Source organism: Drosophila guanche, unplaced genomic scaffold (genome assembly GCF_900245975.1).
Source record: "Drosophila guanche unplaced genomic scaffold, DGUA_6, whole genome shotgun sequence".
Lineage (NCBI taxonomy): Eukaryota > Metazoa > Arthropoda > Insecta > Diptera > Drosophilidae > Drosophila > Drosophila guanche.
The window spans coordinates 318,862-336,105 of NW_022995762.1; the positions used below are offsets into that span (position 1 = coordinate 318,862).

Below are 17,244 nucleotides of genomic sequence, written 5' to 3' on the forward strand. Positions count from 1 at the left end.
ATAGTTGAGATTGAGATGGCACTGGAAGTGGAGTAATGCTAGCCAGAAAAAACCCTCAAACGCGGCTGTGGATTTGAATTTACAGATGGGAATCTAAGTCAAAAGGTTTCGACGGACTTATGAAAAGTTAAGAAATTCGAAGCGAGAAAACTTGGAGAGTGTTTGGAGAGAGTGTTTTCCTGGAGATCCCAAAAACGTAGTAGAATGCGCCATATTTGTCAAGAGTCCCATCGATATGAAATATAAATATTTCCCTCAAATTCCAAAGAGAACAAACGCTGCCACCCTTTACTGTTCATAATCTACTTATTAATAGCACTCGTAGTACCCATCCAATCCAAGGCATACTTTCAGGCGCGCCTTTATATGTGTAATTTGTCACATGACCCACAAGTATATCAAATCTATAGCCACACCACACACAAGTTGACTACCTTTTCTGTCACATTTAATACTTTATTTAATGGGATATTATTTCCGTTTCTCTTCCCATAGCTGCCCTACAAATAATTTCCGATACTCCTTATCGCCGTCCTGATACAAACTGTTCCTGATTATCGTCATCAGTGCTCTGCATGTAGCTTAAAAACTGATCGGCCATATGCCAATACCAGTGTAGGGTCACCATTTCCAATCCGCCCTTGTCGGCAATCCAAATTTGTCCGTTTTCCGATCTTTCAATGGCAGTTACTATATTTTGGCCGCAGGAGGCAGTCGATTGGCAGGGTGCACAACGCAAGCGATCGGCAAAGGTTTGACCGTACTCCAGAAAGGCATTCAGTTCCCGATCGACAAACACTTTGGTGGGGCCACAGCAGACGGCCATTACAGCCACACCATTTTGGGTGTAATAGAGGGGATCCTATATAAAAGAGAAGATACTTATTAGAGTACAAAAAGCCGATGTAACGATCTTCGACTCACCGCTAGACTTCTGGTGAACCCAATCACACCAAACTTTGAGGCACTGTATGCACAAAAGACTGGCGATGGATCCAATCCTATGACAGAGGTGACATTCACGATCAATCCACCCGATCCGCCCATCTTTCGGTCCATGTAGGGCAGCACAGTGGCTACGGTGTTCATCATTCCGGTCAAATTTGTATTGATGGTGGCATCAATGTTCCGCTCATCGCACAGGGTTGCCCCATTGATTAGTACATCTATGTAGTCCATCTGGACCATGACCTCATCGAAGTACTTCTTCATCTCCTGTCGGGCCATGGTCACATCGAAGGTCCAGAAGAAGATCTGTGTGCTGTGCTTAATGGATTGTAGCTGAGCGATGGCCGGTTGGTTTTCCACGCTCTGGAGGACTGCCAGTTTCTAGAAAAGGTACCAATAGACGAGTACTTTTGTATTCTGCAGCCATAATCCATAATCGAAAATATTTCCCTTAAGCAAAAATAGATCACTCTAAAACTAAACTTAGTTGTAGCCACAATAAAATGAAAAAGTCATTATCTTAATTAGTTTCGACCGTCCAGCAGCCTGGATACTTGTTTAAGAACTAGAACCCAGATCTCTGTTGCACTCTCCACACACCGCACTCACCGCTATATTCTTGGTCATGAGAACCTTGCTAGTCTCTAGTGCAATGCCACCGCAGTCAGCTACATAGCAGACATGCTTACCAGTCAGATCGTACATTATTTTGGCTGCTTTTCTCGACTTCTTTTCTATTACTAAAGTTAAGTTTTTTGTGTGAAATCGATAGAGCTCTTGGCCTGAATCCAATGCCCCACTGGCATTATTTATCTATTTTTAATTAAAAGAGAGCTACTGCTACTGCGTATCTGCTTTATGTTTAAATTTCTCAAATATAATTTTTTATTATCATATTCAAAACGGGGTTCCATTTAAAGAGAATCAAATCAGCCTTATTGCCATATGTAGATATATACGTAACAATTGAGTGGAAAAACGAAGCTAAAAGCTAAGAACCATGTCCCATTGAATGGGTTGTGGGGCGGATATCCCGTTTAGATGCCCGAATCCCAGTGCTTGGTCCATGTGATGGGCTCCAGAGTTCCCAAGTCCAATTTCCAGATAGCACCATTCTTGTTCAGCTCAATGGCCTTGACAAAGTTCTCGGCACACTGCTGAGAGGTCTGGGTGGGATGCTCCAGCAGCTTCTCCGCCACTCTGGGCTCCACATCCAGCCACGAGTTGAATTTGTGCACCAGAGTGGTCTTGGTGATGCCCGGATTCACAGTGTATGCGGTGACTCCAGTGATGGGTGCAAGTTTCTAAAAGATATGGATAAGTTAAGAATTAGTTTCAGAGAATAGAAAGTTATGAGATGTGCTTACCGCCAGGGAGCTGGTGAAGTTTACCACCGCCGCTTTGCTGCCAGAGTAAACGGGCACCTGGTAGATGGCATTAAAACCGGTAACGGAGCCAATGTTGCAAATGATGCCACCTGGGCCGCCCTTGCGCTTGTCCCAGAAATCCAGAATGGCTGTGATGGTGTTGACCAGGCCAGTGTAGTTAACGGCAATAGTACGCTCAATCTGATGATCGTCGAGGATGCCAGCACCGTTTATCAGGACATCGATGGTCTTGATCTGGGCAAAGATGGTCTTCAGGAGTTTGGTGGTCTCTGCGACAGGTACAGTCACATCATAAGTGTAGAAGGTGACGGTCACCTTGGGATTGACTGCCTTCAGTTCGGCAATGGCAGCTGGATTGTCAATGCGATCCAGGATGACCAGGTTCTATAAGGGGAGAATTTGGGATTAGTATTTCCATAGAGTCAATGAAAATAGTTTTCCCTCTTTCTTACCTTCAGATCACGCTTAACCAACTCCCGACTGGTGTCTAGGCCAATGCCTCCCAGACCAGCCACGAAAACAACATTCTTGTTTGTGAGTGACATTTTGAGTCTTTTGCTTTTGTAGTTCCTGACCTGGAAATCGGGGAGGATGGTTCAACGGTTTGTTAGATTTCTGCTGGTTTCAGTCTCGTATTTATAGGGAATTTATTTCGTTTCAAAGAAAAGCTCTTTCAAGCGAAAAGCTTATTTCGCGTGAAGGAAGCTTTTCGTTTCTTATCTCTCGCATTACGTGTCGTTCGATTGCGTCTTAGCAGCGTCTCGGTTTCGGATCGCTTTGTTTTGGTTTTATGCCGGTAAATGTATGTTAATACGTGTGCCTAATCAGTGGCACTTCTCTTCTACATCTGTATATGTGTGCGAGTGTAGTAAATTATGTCTATGTTTAGAGTTCAGGTTCTTGAGGAAAAATACTGCGCGTCTGGGGATCTATCAGAGTCTACACGCGCGCTGCCTGATACGACCACACAGAAAGTGAGGGCATACATCCATATTTTGAGCAGGGGTAGAGCGTTATTCTTTTTGAGGAAAAAGTATAAACAAATTAATTGGACAAGTGCCAGAACGATTTCCTAGTCCGCCAAATCGAGAGAATTATTTTTATAAACTGCTCTGAGGGAATACGTCATACGATTGCTGATATGTACTATTTTTACCGTCCAAGGTCGGGTTGATGGGTAGATTATTGCACTTAAATTCACTGAAACTTGGAGTATTTTGTCAAAGTCAGTCTCGAAGTTTTTGCAATCGAAAATCGAACATTAACTTTACCTTCCCGTGCTCGAATCCTCTCTCAGTGGAATCGAGCATGATATGCCTGTCGACTGTACATGGAATTCAGTTACTTTACTTACTTGAGCGATTTAGTAGATTTGAAGAAATGCTGGGGCAACTGCACCTGGCAACTGTTCTGAGACAATAATCGTTGTCCTCGCGATGTGCGGTGCCTTAAATACACTTCTGCCGAGCCTCTATCAACGCCTATGTATACGCAAACGCAAACGCGACGCCGGCGCTGCAATAATTCGTAATAATGTAATGTAATGTATTCAAAACTAAAAAGAAATGTTTGCTTAGAAAGTCGAGCGCTTGATACACTTTCTGAATGGTGGCCAGCATCGATATTAATCAAATTTGATTGAGGTATATTTAATAATATCAGAGAGACTGGAAATGTCATATCTAATCTGTAGATTTTACTGAAGAATACGTTCAAAAATATTTTCAATATTCAATGTCGATATGCTCTTATGGAGAAAAACACAAATCATCTGCCGCAATGTGCAGAGCGCTAACAAATATTGTAATTGGGTGGAACAAGGGAGCGGGAATGTGGATTGATAAAGTGGGAGAGAATAGCAAGACCACAGCGCGAGAGATAGCAAGAGCTTTAACCTTCAGTGAATGTCAAGCAACGTGTGAGGAGCAGAGTGTGGACCTTTCGTAGTGTTTGCTTGGCTTGAACTTCGGCTTAATTTGCACATTTACACATGTAGAGAAGATAGTGTGCTAGGGGAGAAGGGGTTCTGCGCTAGACGGAGGAGCGGAGTAGATCTAATCGTATAGACTCAGCCTAAAAAAATACACACTACACGCCCCTAAGACGCAACTCATTAGCAATCGCTTACTTGTCGGCTTGTCTGTCCGTCGAACAGGAGAAACCAAGCCCACTTCAGATCCGAGCATGAATAGCGGATTCAAGGGTGTGCCCCAAGAGAGAGGGAGAGCAAAAATGCACGCATGTAAGTAAAAGAGGAAAACAGAAAACAGCTACAGTAAAATGATAGCCCATTGGTGGTTACCAAACGTAGAGGTGAATCATAAATATATTTGTCTATCTATATATTTACTGAAAGGTGTTAATATCTAAAGAAATGTTGTCTTCTATTTTAATTTATAACTTGACCATTTCCCAAATGTTCCATTTGTCGTTGTTCGATTCTACTTCGACCACAGTGCGCCATCAGTGGGTTAAGCGAAGTAAACCGGGTCCAGGGCGTGGTGCTTCACAACGTAGGGCGGCACGAGTGATGCAATCTAGATTTTAGAGAGAGAAAGAGATAAGAATGCGGAAGAAATGAGCGTTCAATTTGCATATGAAATACGAGTAGTAGTTTTACGTACTTGAAAATGTTTATTGATGTGTAATATACATATGCATACACTAATTTATGTACATAGATAGGTTCTGTACGTATACTCGTATATATGGAAATGGAAACTGATATTTGTAAACACTTTCTGGATGATTCTTTGCATCAAATCGGTCGCTGTATTAGCATGATATCTCTGACGTTTGTAAAAGTGAAATATATTCCATTCTAATTATTATTCTATAATCATTAATCGTTTTGGCCCCCACTTGGGTTATCGAGTCGTGATTCGTGTGCCGCAAATCATGTGCAGAATGCATGTTAAAGGAAACCCTGATTTACGAAATGGTGCTTTATGCAATACCCATTGACCCAATAATCACAGCGGTTGCCTTTTCGCTGGCAGTAGTTACTGGTAAAACTAATCGAACGGTACTTCATACACGCAACATCGTATGACTGTTCCAGACATCGGTTTGATATGGTTTTTTCCTATCAGCGGACGACGCTGACTAAACATCTCAATACGAAAACCCCCCAGACATTCATTACAGTGGCTTATCGCGGGTTGTAGCGGCATATGTATGTACATAAGTGTGGCATGGCCCCCGGGACGGTGTGGTCACTCTGCCGGTGACATTCAACCTCTGGGGGGTAATGACGCCAGCAGTGTATCTGTCAAACCCGATTTATGTACACTATGTATGGACATATGTATGTATGTACATATGTATACTCGCATGTAGATGTCGCGTCGTTCCTCTAACTAATTAAGCCACTTGCATTGTCTTCACGCTGTCAGGGTCGTGTGTGTATGCCTCTTGAAACGAAACTGGGGTTTCTAAACGGCACTGGCTAAGCGGCTTACCTACGTACACATATGCACCACACGGTACCCACTGCCAGAGAAAGGCGGGAAGATGGTGTTCCGTTCTACATGCGTGTTTTTTTCATTCCATCTCTTTTTTTATGCGAGAGCATAATCTAATTTACAATTCGACCTATTTGACTCGCCTTTTTGTGCATTCTCTCTAGGAAATCAACCTCATTTGACGTTGGGGTCTCTCAAGTCTCTCTCTCAAATCAAATCCGCAAATGCAATCATCCGTCATTATTTGTAAATGTACGGCAGTTTCTTGAATATAACTTTGAAACTTGATAATTTATTAGGTTTTGGATCTTCTACAGGAATTGAGTGAAACTAATTAAATTTGTTATATTTACATAGCTTGTTATATGTAACACCCTTTTTAGTCTAAACAGAAACACTCTTCTCTGAGTTGCATGTTTAACGATTTAAGAAAAACGAGGAGGGACGGGTATAAGAAAGAACTAGAGCGTAAAGTGAGATGACATATCTCTTGATTATTCGTGTGCGCAAGTTCTCTCCTCTACTGCGAGACGATTGTGGGTTTCTCCTTACAAATAAAACGCTCACCAAACACACGATTACTCTCTCCTTCCCCTTCCTCCAGACTCATACATATGTAGGTATTGCTTGGTGTTGAAGAGAAACTAACTTTGGTGAGTTGCAACTTGCAACGATGCTGTACCGTGCAAAACATTTTAACGTCATCTTCGCTGAAGGTTGAGCTTAATTTGCTTTGCCTTTTCGCAATTTACATAAACATCAGACACAAAGCCAGTCAAGTCCCACACAGCGTGTCAAGACATGGCCTGCCACGTAGGCCTGGTCCCGATCGTAGCAATAACAATCAGAATCAAAATCAGATCCAGATTTCCAAGTCTCCCCCTCCTCGTCACAGCATCCAAAAGCGATATGTGGAGCTCAAGAGCGAAGGCGTTTGGGGCTTGGTTAACCTTTTATGGCAATGACAACAGCAGAAAATATTTATTATGAAACGAACGAATTATAAAGGAATTATGATTTCTGTCGGGGGCGTTGAATATAATTTACCCTTTTTTTTGCTGTCCCCTACAGGCCTCTATTTTATACAGCGACAATGCAAATACTGCGATAAGGCGACTGCATTATGATCACATGATCATTATCTCATGGGTGGAGGGGAGAAGACAGCTTTGAGAGACTAACACTATAAGCAAAAGATCTGGAGATCTGGATCATAGAGTAAAGAGAGTTAAAGTGGATTTTTTGGCGAAGATCTTGGTATAATATAAGATATTGGTTTATAATAATGAGAGTTTTAGTAAAATATTTAGATAAGCTGAAAAGCTGCTTACATTGTTTTTTTATACCCGGTACTCGAAGAGTAAATAGAGCATAAATTGTATTTGTGCGAATAACGGTTGTATGTAACGCACAGAAGGAAACGTTTCCGACCCCATAAAGTATATATATTCTTGATCAGCATCAATAGACGAGTCGATAAAGTCATAAAGCTATAGTTGCTCTAGTCTAGTTGTGTTTAGCTTTAATTTTCCTCGAATATTAGCCTAGCCTCTATCTTTCCTGCATGCTCGCGACCGGTTCGGTTAATCGCGCCGCGCGTCATGCGGCAGCGCCCCTCGGTCGGTTGGGCGGGAGGAGGGCTGCGTTCTGCTGGGTTCCGCGCGTAACAGGCTTTGGCTTGGTGTCGCATGGGCCACTTGATGGTGCAGTCATTGCATATCAACGTCCAGACAAAGATAAAGCCATGTCTGTCTGTCCGTCTGTCCGTCCGTCCGTCTGTTTGTCTTGTTTGTCGGCTAGTTCTCAGAGACTATAATAGCTAGAGCCACCAAATTTTTCATCCAGACTGNGGGTGGAGGGGAGAAGACAGATGTGAGAGACTAACACTATAAGCAAAAGATCTCGAGATCTGGATCATAGAGTAAAGAGAGTTAAAGTGGATTTTTTGGCGAAGATCTTGGTATAATATAAGATATTGGTTTATAATAATGAGAGTTTTAGTAAAATATTTAGATAAGCTGAAAAGCTGCTTACATTGTTTTTTTATACCCGGTACTCGAAGAGTAAATAGAGCATAAATTGTATTTGTGCGAATAACGGTTGTATGTAACGCACAGAAGGAAACGTTTCCGACCCCATAAAGTATATATATTCTTGATCAGCATCAATAGACGAGTCGATAAAGTCATAAAGCTATAGTTGCTCTAGTCTAGTTGTGTTTAGCTTTAATTTTCCTCGAATATTAGCCTAGCCTCTATCTTTCCTGCATGCTCGCGACCGGTTCGGTTAATCGCGCCGCGCGTCATGCGGCAGCGCCCCTCGGTCGGTTGGGCGGGAGGAGGGCTGCGTTCTGCTGGGTTCCGCGCGTAACAGGCTTTGGCTTGGTGTCGCATGGGCCACTTGATGGTGCAGTCATTGCATATCAACGTCCAGACAAAGATAAAGCCATGTCTGTCTGTCCGTCTGTCCGTCCGTCCGTCTGTTTGTCTTGTTTGTCGGCTAGTTCTCAGAGACTATAATAGCTAGAGCCACCAAATTTTTCATCCAGACTGCTATATGCTCACACTGAAACCAGTGTATTTAAAAAATGAGCCGCCCCCTTCCGCCAACGCAAAAGGGTGAAAACTTCCCAAATCTACAATTTTGAAGATAAAAGAAAACTAAAAACGCCATTTCGTAGATATGGATCTATCACCATATTGGGATCCGATTGGATCATTATTATGGCCACAATGAAGAAATTAATTTCCAGTGGCTAAACCCACCCCGTCCTGCAGCTTATATTTGTTTTTTGTACATTCTCTCATTCACACTCTGCTTCGCGCAGACACGTCTCTGCCTCTGCCTGTGCCACGTCTCTGCCCTGACTCTGCAGTGTGTGGCTCTAGAGGAGGGTGGCGAGCTAAAGGAGCGTTTTGGCGTGAGTAGTGTTGTTGATGTAGATGACAGATGAAGAAAAAATGTAAAATGTGTCAAAACACCGCTAAGGTGCAGATGTAGTACTGAGTGCCGGGCATAAAAGTTGTGACGCGTAAGAAGCATCTCACACGTCCCTTCTCGTTTTATCATAATTTCTTTGATACTCTTTCATTCAATACTAATTGGTAACCGATTTCCTTTATTTCAGCGCTGGCAGCGACGATGGTTTGTCCTTTATGATGATGGTGAGCTAACATATTCGGTGGATGATTATGTGAGTATTTGAATTAGGATTGGCATATAAAAAAACCCATATTATTCTTGCTTGTTTGAATGCTCCCTAAAGTGGTTCTTTTGCGATAAGAAATATTCATAAAAAAGGGATTATAAACAATAAGCGCTGTTTCGGAATTGTTTGACAATATTTGTGTGATAAGAAAGATGTGCGTTTCTTTTAATTAAAACGAGAAGGAACGTGTGAGATGCTTTTTACGCGTCACAACTTTTATGCCCGGCACTCAGTACTACATCTGCACCTTAGCGGTGTTTTGACAAATTTTACATTTTTTCTTCCTCTGTCATCTACATCTACAACACTTCTCACACCCACACGCTCCTTTAGCTCGCTCCCCTTCCCTAGACACACTGCAGAGTCGCGGCTCATTTTTTAAATACACTTGCAACAGTGTGAGCATACAGAAGTCTCGATGCTACATTTTGTGGCTCTAGCTTTTATGGTCTCTGAGGTCCAGGCGCTCAACAAGACGGACGGACGGACAGACAGGCATGGCTCAATCGACTCGGCTATTGATGCTGATCAATAATATAATACTTTATGGGGTCGGAAACGTTTCCTTCTGTGCGTTACATACATTCACTTTGTGCACAAATACAATATACCCTATTTACTCTTCGAGTACCGGCTATAAAAAGACCATCCAGGCGAGTGCTAGCTAATTTTGGCCTTGCTCCTGGCCTCGAGCCAAAAAGTGGAACATCAGACTAGCTCAACAATATTTTACCATTGAGAATGATTATAAAAATAATGTTATAAAATGAAACCAGAAAGAGAGAACCGAAGAAATACGATGACTAGCTAGTTTAAACTTATTTAATGTTGTCTCATTTTATACCCATAACGAATGTATTTTTATTCTATTGCTCCTTTTTCTTTTACAGCCCGAAACTATACCGCAGGCCTGCATTGACATGACCAAAGTGCTGGAGGTGACCGGTGCCGTGGAGGTGACAGGACATCCCAATTCCATAGCCATAACCGCACCAGAGCGTGTCACCTTTGTAAAGGGCACCAGCTCCGAGGAGTCGCAGTGGTGGCTTAACATTCTGGCTGCATTTCCCAAGTCAAAGGGCCGCCACAAGCGCAGTGCCACGCTGCCGGGTGGCCAGGTGGTTGGCAGCCTCCGGCAGTCGAGCAACATGGATATGTCCACAAAGTTGGGCAATCGTCACAGCTCGTACCACAAGGACACGCTTACGTCCTCCCAATCGGCGGGCAATTTGTTGAGTAGCCTCGATCTGAGTCCTAGTTCCACGAATACTGGAGGCTTAACCACGGTGACCAATACGCATGGCACTGTGGACGATGATGAGGAGGATGATGGTGTGGAAACGGGCGAGGATGTCGACGAAGATGATGAGGAGGATGTGCAGCCAAGGCAATCGAATGCATCGACCAGCTGCCTCATCGGACAGGATGAGAACAATCGAAGTGCGGGCAACGAGATCACAAATCGGAGTAAGTAAACTGAGAAATGGGAAACGTAAAATTTAAATTGCTAATATATTAAAGATTTAAGGGGATATTTTGATATCTCCAGGGGACTCTCGATAATTTGGAGAGTTTTTTGATTGGAACAAAGATCCCAAAAGCTTTTCAAATTAAAGGAGAAGGGTCGTGTGAGACGCTTCTTACGCGTCACAACTTTTATACCCGGTACTCAGTACAACATCTGCCCCTTTACCTAAACCCCTAGGTTTTTATCAAAGTTTACATTTTTTCATCATCTGTCATCTACATCAACAACACTTCTCACGCCAACACACTCCTTTACCTGGCCCCCCGACCTTAGAGCTACACACTGAAGAGTCACGGCAGAGGCAGAGATGCGACAGAGGCAGAGACGCGGCAGAGGCTGAGGCCGCACACTGCAGAAGCAGAGTGTGAATGAGAGATTGTGAAAAACACAGAAAAAGCTGCTGGGCAGGGTGGGTTTAGCCACTGCAAATTAATTTCTTCATTGTGGCTATAATAATAATCCCAATTCAGCGATCTGATAGACATGGTCATTGCCTACGGAATGGTGTTTTTAGTTTTCTTTTATCTTCAAAATTGTAGCTTTGGGAGGTTTTAGCCCTTTTGATGGGGCGGAAGGGGGTATGGCTCATTTTTTAAATACACTTGTAACAGTGCGAGCATACAGAAGTTCGGATGCATAATTTGGTGGCTGTAGCTCTTATAGTCTCTGAGAGTTAGTTGACAAACAAGACAGGCAGACGGACGGAGGGACAGACAGACATGGCTCTATCGACTTGGCTATTGATGCTGGGGTCGATTATGGTGTCGGAAACGTTTCCTTCTGTGCGTTACATACAACCGTTATTCGCACAAATACAATATACCCTATTTACTCTTCGAGTACAATCATTGAAAATAATGTATAAACAATAATAAAAAATTATTGTAGTATCAAATTTGATTAAAATAAATCTTATGGGGTACTTCCTACCATAGTGCACTCGCAGAGCTTATTAAAATTTCTTACATAAATCTCCCATGATAGAATATAATTTTAATCAAAGTAAACTTCTTCCATCACTTTTTTTTTGCCATCAAACAATCATAAAAACTTACATTCGCATTAATACAATATACCCTATTTACACTCCGAGTACCGGGTATAGTTAAAACAGCCTTCGAATATCCCTAAATACCTTAATACCTTTATATCCTTTATTGAAGTAAATAAATCAATGTGAAGGAATGATGTTAAAGCGACGTAACATATATCGAAAATTATATTTCAGTCATAGCTATCAATATCAACCAAAAACCTCTATTTACAATTTATTAATTATAAATTATTTTTAATTCTCTTTTTCTAATTTTTTCAAAAATAACTTAGTTTTAATTGTTATTTTAAAAGTTGAAAATAAGAGCTTAATTGATTATCCTTCGAACTGAGTGGTGTGTTATCATGAATGATCATCCTGAGCCTTGAGAGAATACTTTTCATGTGATGCATCGTATGGCCTTCAATGACGAATTTTTCTTCATTTCTAAATTTAAAAAACCGCTTATTTCTGATTTCTATTGAAAAAATAAAAAAATAAGTTTTTACTCGTAACTTTTATATAAAAAAGTTAAAAATAATTCTCAGATTGCAATTTGTATACCCGGTACTTGAAGAGTAAATAGGGTATATTGTATTTGTGGGGATTAACGGTTGTATGTAACGCACAGAAGGAAACGTTTCCAACCCCATAAAGTATATATATTCTTGATCATCATCAATAGACGAGTCGATAGAGCCATGTCTGTCTGTCCGTCTTGTTTGTTGGCTAGTTCTGAGAGACTATAAGAGCTAGAGCCACCAAATTTTGCATCCAGACTGCTATATGCTCACACTGAAACCAGTGTATTTAAAAAATGAGCCACGCCCCCTTCCGCCCCCGCAAAAGTGCGAAAACCTCCCAAATCTACAATTTTGAAGATAAAAGTAAACTAAAACTAACGCCATTCCGTAGGAAATGGCCATATCTATCAGATCACCAAATTGGGATCCGATCGGATCATTATTATAGCCACAATGGAGAAATTAATATGCAGTGGCTAAACCCACCCTGTCCCGCAGCTTTTGTTGCTCTTTTTACATTCTCTCATTCACACTCTGCTTCTGCTTCACTCGGCCCCTGCCTCTGCCCCTTATTTAGTAGGCTCTTACTACGTGTTCTGTAATGTGAACGATATCTAGTGGTTGGCGATGTCTTCTACATCTAGATGTAGTCCTGAGTGCCGGGTATAAAAGTTGTGACGCGTAAGAAGCGTCTCACACGTCCCTTGTCGTTTTTGTGGGCGAACGGTGCCTCTGCCTCTGCTCGTGTCTGTCCTGAGTGCCGGGTATAAAAGTTGTGACGCGTCAAAAGCGTCCCTTCTCGTTACTTTAAAAGTTATAACAATTACGGTCTCTGCTTTATACAATACTCGTATATCAAATCTTATCCAGCATGAACGTTTCCGGGTTTTATGCAATAATTACGTGTACCATTCAATATCCCCCGAAATATCCCTTGAAAAGGGATTAGCTTAGAAAATTTGCAAATTGTAACTTTCCTTTGATTTATTTGTATTCCTATTCCATAATTAGCAGGGCGGGTCTAATTTTTGAAATACACTCGTATCAGTGTGACAAAATTCGGTGGTTCTAGCTTTCATCAACTCGGCAATTAATCCTGATCAAGAATATATGTAAATACTTTATGGGGTTGGAAAAATTTCCAAAAAAACAAAGTTGATAAAGTTACTTTTACTGTAAATATTCTTCAGATATTGCTCCCTTGACACAGCCATTTTTTTGTTGCTGTAGTCAATTTTTGCGAGTTCCATCCGCAGTTTTGCTCTCTGTTCGCAAAAGTCTCTCGTATCGGCTGCTATAATTTTTATGATCATTTATGGCTTGCAGCAATCATAATTATCAACTCCTTGCCCCAGACGCCGACAGGAGGGGGAAGGTACGACAGATAGACAGACAGACAGACATACAGTTGAAGGATTGCAGGGCTATCTAGCGGGGACAGCAGCATCAGAAATGGGGCAGGCACAGGGGTAGGGACAGGGGGCATGGGGCATGGAGCAGTGCGTGCAGCTAGTTAAAGCCACAGCCACAGCCACGAAATTAAACTTGAGGCTGAGGCTGTTGAACAAGCTGAGACTGAGGCTGGGGCTGCTACGAATCCCCTCCACTACTTAGGCTTCATACATTTTCTTTAGATCCTATAGCAGACACACAAACACACAGAGTAGAGTAGGGTAGAGTGCAGGAAGGTCTGCATCTGGTTTGGGTTCGTTGGATGCTGCCTGCTTGCTGCCTGCCTGCTGTCTTCTGCTGCTCTCCTGTAAGTGCAGTTACTGTGAATGGTCTCACACACATTGCTGCAGGTTACTTGTTCGTGGAAAAATCATATTCACGCTTAAATTATAGTGTGTCTGCCGCACAGATTCGTAGTTAGGGTGGTAGGCACACACATAGAGCTATGCATTGGGCTGGGGGGACCCTTTCATGATCTCTCCAACCTCTATTTTTCCGTGTCTCGCTGTTGCAAATTCAAGGCTCAGTCCTCCACAACAAATGGCATTATTCCGTTGATAAATCTCCAGTTAAATACGTGAACCAGTTGGAAATGTTCGGCGGATCTTCCCTACTAAATGGAAAGCGAAAATTAACATTTTTCACAGATCCATAAGGAAGGTAAATTCGGAGAAGGAAGGTAGGTGGGTGTTTATACCCGGTACTCAAAGAGTAAATAGGGTATATTGTATTTGTGCGAATAACGGTTGAATGTAACGCACAGAAGGAAACGTTTCTGACCCCATAAAGTATATATGTTCTTAATCAGCATCAATAGCCGAGTCGACAGAGCCATGTCTGTCTGTCCGTCTTGTTTGTCGGCTAGTTCTCAGAAACTATAAGACTAGAGTCACCAAATTTTGGCTCCAGACTGCTGTATGCTCACCCTGAAACCAGTGTATTTAAAAAATGAGCCACGCCCCGTTCCTCCCCCGCAAAAGAGCGAAAACCTCCCAAATCTACAATTTTGAAGATAAAAGAAAACATTCCCTAGGGAATGGCCATATCTATCAGATCGCCAAATTGGGTTCCGATCGGATCATTATTATAGCCAGAATGAAGAAATTAATTTGCAGTGGCTAAACCCACCCTGTCCCGCAGCTCTTGTTGTTCTTTTCACATTCTCTCATTCACACTCTGCTTCTGCTTCACTCGGCCCCTGCCTTTAACGTCCCTCTGCCGCTTCCTCTACCGACTTTTAACCCACCCCGTCCCGCAGTTTATATTTGTATGTAGGTCTAGGGAAGGGCGGCGAGCGTGTTGGTGTAAGAAGTGTTGTAGATGTAGATGACAGATGAAGAAAAAATTTAAAATTTGGCAAAACACCGCTGAGGTGCAGATGCACTATTGTCCCAATGACCAGTTTTGGTGGCTGTTTACACCAAATTAGCGCAAAGGGCTTATGGCCGGGAGCAATTATTATTTTGTATAAGTAAAATTAATTTGTAGCATTAAGATATTGAATTGTTGCATTTACGACATACTCACAGGAGTTTGTTGCTATAGAACATGTAACATGTGAATACGATAGAGAAAGAGGAAGAACATGCATTTAATAGGTGAATATCGAAATTGAAGAGAAGAAGAGATTAAATTGATTTGAATTCCGACTCGGTCGAACCAGCAGCACTTGGCTTTTTATTTCGAGATTTTGATTCCGAACTGGTTGCGAGAAGTTGCGGAAACAGTGGCCAAAAGCTAATTTTTAAAAGTTAAAACCAAGACTAGGTTTTTAACGCTCTGTATTAGAAAAAGAGTGACCATCAAAGTTGCGTATAAGAAATTTTCATAGATGGCGCCACTTTCGAAAAATCTGCTGTGAAACCTAGTGGTCATTATTTCACAGAATGTGCAGGGAAAAAGTACCAATTTAAATATCTCATAAATTGGAGAATACGATTAACTGATCCAATATTTTTGATGCATTTTATTTAGTAGGCTTTTTACTTTGTATTCTGTAATGTGAACGATATCTTGGTTGGCGATGTCTTCTACATCTAGATGTAGTCCTGAGTGCCGGGTATAAAAGTTGTGACGCGTATGAAGCGTCTCACACGTCCCTTCTCGTTTCACTTCGTCTTAGACAACAATCTTAGACTTTTATTCTATTCATAAAATGCCACGGCAAACCGCACACTTCTTGACCTTTAAGGGCCATTTACTTGCTCTCTAATATATAAATAGAAATTACGCCTGAAGAGCATTATATAACGCCTTCCTCTACTTTTCAAGGTGTAAATCCCATCAATATTTCCATGTTTCATCCGCGAAAGTAACACTCCTTCATCCTCCATCGTTCTTTGACAGAGCACACCAAATCTACTCTGCAAAAGCTTTATCATAATCCTTTAAATTGCAAATGAATATTTCTATCGATTCCTGAAAGCCAGAGACAACTACCGCTTCTGGCTGCCGGTCTCCACACTCTCTAATGTAAAGACTTGCCCATTTTCCCCCCATTTCGCCACAGCCTCCACTGTCGCGTTTCCTTTTCGATTAGGGAGATACACTGCTTTGCCTGGGTAATAGGCTGCCTGGGTATATCTTTGTGTCGGTGTAGAGGCGAAGATCAGTTACCGCGCTACAGTCGCGGACTCTAGAGCATTTTCTTCTAGACATCTGGCCATACAGCTAGCCAGCTTTTTGCTGGTGGTGCTGACACAGACTAATAACATTCCATCAATAAGCAAAATTGTGCGGCAAATGAGGCAATTCATTGGCCGGGCCTGGCCGGGCCGCGCGCTCTCTGCCTTTTGGCTGAAGACATTACTGAATGGAGTTGGGATTTTCTGTTCGGAGAGTTTTCTTTCTCGTAGCTGCTTTTAACGCTCTTAAAATGCACAACGACAAAGATTATAAACTGTCTAAACCTAATAGTCGTCGGGCAGAATGTGAGCGAGAGAGTGGCGAGTGTCAGGATGGGGCCACACGTTAAAATATATATTCCAGGAGACCCATGTGCCCCTCCGGCACATGTGTGCCGTTCAAGTGGGGGTCTATCTGTGGCACGGACTTATAGTACTTGTGTAATGGACAAAGTTTCACGGCAAAGTGAATAATTACAGTTTACACTGCAACGAATTCTCTTGGAAAGGGCAAATTCTCTTCTCCTTCCATTAGTTGTGAAAAAGGTGACGAAATGGAGAAGAAAAAGGGAAAGAGATCTTATCAAAGAACAAACCAAGCAACAACTGAGAGCAACAGAAGTTGCTCCGCGTGCAACAAGGAATTAAGTGCAAGATTGTATTACAAAAGGCAAATTATAGAGGAGAGGCAGCAGCAGTAGTAAGCAACTCTCTATGGCACTTAAGACCTCGGGCATGCATCATGGTTACTCCCTATCGCAAGGAAGAACGCAAGGAAGGAAGGGACGGGACCCCTCTTAAACTTAACCCATGCTCTTTTTTTATAGTATATCAAACCTTAATTACAACCTTTTGCAACATTGTCTGTGTAGTGGAGTGTTTAGTTCGATTAGTTCATTATCAATCTATTGAGAAACCTAAACAGCCACAAAAAAGTATAGAAAGAGAGAAGGGCGGAGTGGAGTGGCAGGAGGCTGGGGGAAGCCCCATAGCTTCGACAACTTCTGTGCAAATGCAAAATGACAGCTGCGCAAGAGAGAGACTCAGAGGAGGAGGCGTTTCGCCGGCTAACGAT

The 17,244-nt window shown here is 42.2% G+C and overlaps 3 protein-coding genes across 7 annotated transcripts in view; 1 reads left to right on the plus strand and 2 right to left on the minus strand.

Moving 5' to 3' along the window:
- Nucleotides 1-17,244, plus strand: part of LOC117590924 (protein outspread) — a 117,534-nt gene that overhangs the window by 91,343 nt on the left and 8,947 nt on the right. For all 5 annotated transcript variants that reach the window (XM_034283958.1, XM_034283959.1, XM_034283960.1 and 2 more), the window contains 2 exons: nucleotides 8,928-8,993; nucleotides 9,899-10,475. In XM_034283958.1, the coding sequence (XP_034139849.1) occupies nucleotides 8,928-8,993; nucleotides 9,899-10,475 (643 nt within the window). The remainder of the gene's footprint in view (nucleotides 1-8,927; nucleotides 8,994-9,898; nucleotides 10,476-17,244) is intronic.
- Nucleotides 486-1,696, minus strand: LOC117590926 (alcohol dehydrogenase-related 31 kDa protein). Its single transcript, XM_034283963.1, has 3 exons — nucleotides 1,558-1,696; nucleotides 925-1,329; nucleotides 486-862 (listed from the first exon to the last, which is right to left on the minus strand). The coding sequence occupies exons 1-3, from the start codon at nucleotides 1,651-1,653 to the stop codon at nucleotides 524-526; spliced, it is 840 nt and encodes a 279-aa protein (XP_034139854.1). The 5' UTR covers nucleotides 1,654-1,696; the 3' UTR covers nucleotides 486-523.
- On the minus strand, nucleotides 1,810-3,787 carry LOC117590927 (alcohol dehydrogenase). Its single transcript, XM_034283964.1, has 4 exons — nucleotides 3,691-3,787; nucleotides 2,789-2,911; nucleotides 2,316-2,720; nucleotides 1,810-2,252 (listed from the first exon to the last, which is right to left on the minus strand). The coding sequence occupies exons 2-4, from the start codon at nucleotides 2,879-2,881 to the stop codon at nucleotides 1,986-1,988; spliced, it is 765 nt and encodes a 254-aa protein (XP_034139855.1). The 5' UTR covers nucleotides 2,882-2,911; nucleotides 3,691-3,787; the 3' UTR covers nucleotides 1,810-1,985.

Bases quoted from the DNA above. Each gene is read 5' to 3' on its own strand.
- LOC117590927 (XM_034283964.1), bottom strand. From the start codon at position 2,881: ATGTCACTCACAAACAAGAATGTTGTTTTCGTGGCTGGTCTGGGAGGC. The intron at 2,721-2,788 runs GTAAGAAAGAGG...CTCCCCTTATAG, and splicing joins TGGTTAAGCGTGATCTGAAG to AACCTGGTCATCCTGGATCG. The intron at 2,253-2,315 runs GTAAGCACATCT...CATATCTTTTAG, and splicing joins ACTTCACCAGCTCCCTGGCG to AAACTTGCACCCATCACTGG.
- LOC117590926 (XM_034283963.1), bottom strand. From the start codon at position 1,653: ATGTACGATCTGACTGGTAAGCATGTCTGCTATGTAGCTGACTGCGGT. The intron at 1,330-1,557 runs GTGAGTGCGGTG...TACCTTTTCTAG, and splicing joins TCATGACCAAGAATATAGCG to AAACTGGCAGTCCTCCAGAG. The intron at 863-924 runs GTGAGTCGAAGA...TCTTTTATATAG, and splicing joins GGTTCACCAGAAGTCTAGCG to GATCCCCTCTATTACACCCA.